At 46.3% G+C, this 5,000-nt stretch overlaps 1 protein-coding gene across 1 annotated transcript in view; it reads left to right on the top strand.

Annotated features, from left to right (window-relative positions):
• The window catches only part of LOC113658696 (collagen alpha-1(XXIV) chain), a 75,244-nt gene that overhangs the window by 23,204 nt on the left and 47,040 nt on the right, over positions 1-5,000 (top strand). Inside the window, exons 6-7 of the mRNA XM_047807080.1 lie at positions 3,017-3,070; positions 3,338-3,391. Of these exons, the coding sequence (XP_047663036.1) occupies positions 3,017-3,070; positions 3,338-3,391 (108 nt within the window). The remainder of the gene's footprint in view (positions 1-3,016; positions 3,071-3,337; positions 3,392-5,000) is intronic.

Here is a 5,000-nt window from a genome sequence, read left to right as displayed (position 1 = left end):
AGTGTGTGGTGTGTAACAGTGTGTGGTGTGTAACAGTGTGAGGTGTGTTACAGTGTGTGGTGTGTAACAGTGTGAGGTGTGTTACAGTGTGTGGTGTGTAACAGTGTGAGGTGTGTAACAGTGTGTGGTGTGTAACAGTGTGTGGTGTGTAACAGTGTGTGGTGTGTTACAGTGTGAGGTGTGTAACAGTGTGAGGTGTGTAACAGTGTGAGGTGTGTAACAGTGTGTGGTGTGTTATAGTGTGTGGTGTGTTACAGTGTGAGGTGTGTAACAGTGTGTGGTGTGTTACAGTGTGTGGTGTGTAACAGTGTGAGGTGTGTAACAGTGTGTGGTGTGTAACAGTGTGTGGTGTGTAACAGTGTGAGGTGTGTAACAGTGTGAGGTGTGTAACAGTGTGTGGTGTGTAACAGTGTGTGGTGTGTAACAGTGTGAGGTGTGTAACAGTGTGTGGTGTGTAACTGTGTGTGGTGTGTAACAGTGTGAGGTGTATAACAGTGTGTGGTGTGTAACTGTGTGTGGTGTGTAACAGTGTGTGGTGTGTAACAGTGTGTGGTGTGTAACTGTGTGTGGTGTGTAACAGTGTGTGGTGTGTAACAGTGTGTGGTGTGTTACAGTGTGTGGTGTGTAACAGTGTGTGGTGTGTAACTGTGTGTGGTGTGTAACAGTGTGTGGTGTGTAACTGTGTGTGGTGTGTGGTGTGTAACTGTGTGTGGTGTGTAACAGTGTGTGGTGTGTAACAGTGTGTGGTGTGTTACAGTGTGTGATGTGTTACAGTGTGAGGTGTGTAACAGTGTGTGGTGTGTTACAGTGTGAGGTGTGTAACAGTGTGTGGTGTGTTACAGTGTGAGGTGTGTAACAGTGTGTGGTGTGTAACTGTGTGTGGTGTGTTACAGTGTGTGGTGTGTAACAGTGTGTGGTGTGTAACTGTGTGTGGTGTGTAACAGTGTGTGGTGTGTAACAGTGTGTGGTGTGTAACAGTGTGAGGTGTGTAACAGTGTGTGGTGTGTAACAGTGTGTGGTGTGTAACTGTGTGTGGTGTGTAACTGTGTGTGGTGTGTAACTGTGTGTGGTGTGTAACTGTGTGTGGTGTGTAACAGTGTGTGGTGTGTAACAGTGTGTGGTGTGTAACTGTGTGTGGTGTGTAACAGTGTGTGGTGTGTAACAGTGTGTGGTGTGTAACAGTGTGTGGTGTGTAACAGTGTGTGGTGTGTAACTGTGTGTGGTGTGTAACTGTGTGTGGTGTGTAACTGTGTGTGGTGTGTAACAGTGTGTGGTGTGTAACTGTGTGTGGTGTGTAACAGTGTGTGGTGTGTAACAGTGTGTGGTGTGTAACAGTGTGTGGTGTGTAACTGTGTGTGGTGTGTAACTGTGTGTGGTGTGTAACAGGCTACAGCACATCACAGCCATACATAATTAGCGACTGTAGGAAGACAAGACACTCGTAAAGTCATCGTGATCGTAGCCTGTGGTTTTATTGTAGCACGTGTCTCAGCTGGGATGCAAACTGTAACCACGCTGTAACTGTGATCATTGCAGCACCACACAGAGTAGTGCTCAGTTCCCACACGGCAGTGTAGCAGTTTATTAAATCCATCACCAGTGAAGCTGATAGTGAAGCCCTAATCGGATATTTTAATGATACCTGTGATATGATACGATTTTGCTTCATAAGACATCGATTCTTCTGAATGATGATGATGATGATGATGATGTGAAGAAGGACTTTTTAAATAGAGTTGCAGCAGTTAAGGTTCAGCTCCTCTGTCTGTTCTTGCTGCACAACAGCACGGCCTTTCTAACGGAATAAACCCATGTGGTGCGTGTGGGAGGATAAACAAGCGTTTTCTCTTCAGACCGTGTGCTGCTTCTCAGGACGTGAGTGGGATAAGCAGCAGCTTGGGGTTTGAGGGCTTGCTCTTCCCTCCAGAAGCTGAGAAAGCTTCTCACATTCATTGGAGATGATGAAGTGGAGCATCTTAACCCACAGCTGTAGCCCTGAGATGAGTCATCGCCTCACGCCGAGCTCTACTGAGCTCCATCGCTGCTCCCGCCATCCTGTCGAGATAAAGAGACGGTGCACACAGAGTGCTGAGGGCTGTGAAGATGTTACTCTGGGGTGTGTCCATGTATGAAGAGCTGCCTGGAATTCATACAACTGCTGACATCTGCTCTCAGGCCTGTAGAGTGTGAAACTAACACACAGGACGTTCTACAGCTGGAAACGTTCACGGGGACGACATACGCGGCTGGACGTCAGGTGCTAGCTGAAAGAGGACATGCTAGCTTAGCGCTGCTTTGTTTATAATCTTTTAAGCAGAAAGACACGTCGATCCGGTCTTTTAAACAAACTAGTGACAAAGTCATTCATTCATTCATTCATTCATCTTCTACCGCTTATCTGAACTTCTCGGGTCACGGGGAGCCTGTGCCTATCTCAGGCGTCATCGGGCATCGAGGCAGGATACACCCTGGACGGAGTGCCAACCCATCACAGGGCACACACACACTCTCATTCACTCACACACACACTCTCATTCACTCACACACACCCACTCTCATTCACTCACACACACACACACTACGGACAATTTTCCAGAGATGCCAATCAACCTACCATGCATGTCTTTGGACCGGGGGAGGAAACCGGAGTACCCGGAGGAAACCCCCGAGGCACGGGGAGAACATGCAAACTCCACACACACAAGGTGGAGGTGGGAATCGAACCCCCGACCCTGGAGGTGTGAGGCGAACGTGCTAACCACTAAGCCACCGTGTCCCCGTGACAAAGTGATATAATGCAGAATACTAATAACTAATAATACTAATAACACTGGAAATTAGATTCTTTTTTTTTTTATTCTTCCTCTCAGCAGGTTGCTACGGTGACCATTTCTTGTACTTAAAGAACGACGTCGTACTTGTTATCCGTTTAGATTTACATGTTGTAGAGTGTTTCATTTCATGTCGGTTCGTTTCATGAAAAATGTAACCGAGATGATGTTTTTTGTTGCCTCAGGGTTCCAAAGGTGACCCCGGTCTGTCCCCGGGTCAGGCGACGAAGGGAGAAGAGGTGAGAGAAACACTTCTCACTGCTCTCAGATCAGCTCAGTGTTCTGTTTTCTGATCATTCCCTGCATTTTGTTTTGCTTTATTTTGTTGCTCCTTCCTTCCTTCCTTCCTTCCTTCCTTCCTTCCTTCCTACACAGAAGCTCGGAGCACGAGTCGATTTAATTTCTCTGTCATTTCATTCTTGTCTTTTCTTTTCTGTTCCATCTATCCATGATTGTTTTTGCCTTCTCCAATATTCCAGACTTATTCTGTTCGTTCTCTCGTCTAGGGTGAGCGAGGAGCACCAGGTTCTCCAGGCCCTAAAGGTTTTCCAGGTCCAGTGGTAAGTTGGAAGGGGTTGAAATGTTTCCTTGTGTCCCAGACATCAGACATCTGATCTAAAAGTAGACCTTTCATTGGTGTTCCCTGGACCGGAGTGAGGAGGATAGGTTGTGTTCCAGCTTCCCTCACTTCTGCTCGGGTTCTCAGTGGGATAGAGTTACACACTGGCATTAAGTTCCCGTCGAGCACCTCACAAAATCACAGGTCATCTTTTACCGGCAACCTTCCGACACCACGGCTTTAAAGAGCCAGAGATGCAACCAGAGACAAACGAGAGCAACAACAGGGGGTTTCTGTCTGCAAGCAGATGAATAATACAGGAAACAGCTTTAGGAGATTCCTGGAGGAAGAGGAAAGTTTCCTCGTTTGTTTCCTACCAAGGGTTTTATTCCACTTACGCCACAGCAATTAGCCAAACATTTAATGTCACTGGACCCGGGAACGTTCCCGTCTGCGGAAAAGAGGACAAAATCTGTGAAGCTTCTGTAAATAATCATCACCTTCTGACCAAACAGAGGCCATCGCTACGGCGTAAGTTTTCAGATCTCTTCAGTTTTTTTTTGAAACCTCGAGTGAATTTATGGTGCGGTTGAAGGGGCTGATGGACGCACGGCAGAATCGCCCTTTAGCCCCGTGTTCTGCCTTCACATCTCCACATCTGAAGAGGATTTAAGAGAATAGACGAGAAGACGAATAGCCGTTCCCGGTGGATCGCTTTTGACGTGACGTATCGGTCTTCCAAGAATCCTGGATGAATTTCGACGTTTCGGTTTCCACGGAAACCACGTGGAGATGTGAAGTTCTTCATACCTTCATTCAGGTAGAAACACTGAGGCAGTAATGCGAGTATGATGGTTGTTTTTATTGATAACTTTAGTCACTGATACTTTCATCATAAACGTGACGATAAACGCCACGGTAACAAGACACGTCTCTCCACATGACCGTGAACAGAAATAGTCCCACATACCGGACCTCGTAAATAGTGGGCGTAAATAGTGTGGAAAATGTTGCCCTTTCACCCTGAATCCTGCCCCGCATGCCGACGCTTCAGGGCGAACATTTTCCAGCGCTCTCTGAGATTCTCATTTCTTTTCTCTGATTAAAGACTTGTTTTAAATCCACCGATAGGAGGTCACCGAACTCGCAGGAGGCTTCGGACGTCTCCTTATTACGTCTTGCACAGAGGAGCACCTGAAGCTGATCTGAGAACCTGGTCTGACCAGAGCGAGGTATGGTGGATCTGCCACATGTTCCTCTGACCCTCACGTCTCTCTGGCTGTTGTGACTTGCCTTGTGTGTGTGATGTGAGGTGAAGCTCTATGAAGGGGAAAAGGCTTGAGAGGTTTTGACAGTTTGGAGAGAATTCTTCAAGGGTATTAGTTATTATCGGGGGGGGGGGGGGGGGTTAGGAACCAAAGGCAAGAAAATCCCCAAAAATGTTGCTGGACTGGGAAAAAAAAACACATGAGAGGAATAAGAACAAGGTGATATCTCTCTCTCTCTCTCTCTATATATATATATTATATATATATTTTATATGTATATATATAATATATATATATTATATATGTTATATATGGTATATGTTCATATATCATCTTATTATA

This window comes from Tachysurus fulvidraco, chromosome 23, assembly GCF_022655615.1.
Source record: "Tachysurus fulvidraco isolate hzauxx_2018 chromosome 23, HZAU_PFXX_2.0, whole genome shotgun sequence".
Lineage (NCBI taxonomy): Eukaryota > Metazoa > Chordata > Actinopteri > Siluriformes > Bagridae > Tachysurus > Tachysurus fulvidraco.
Note: the sequence above shows the minus strand (reverse complement) of the source record. Positions and strands in the feature narration are given on the sequence as shown.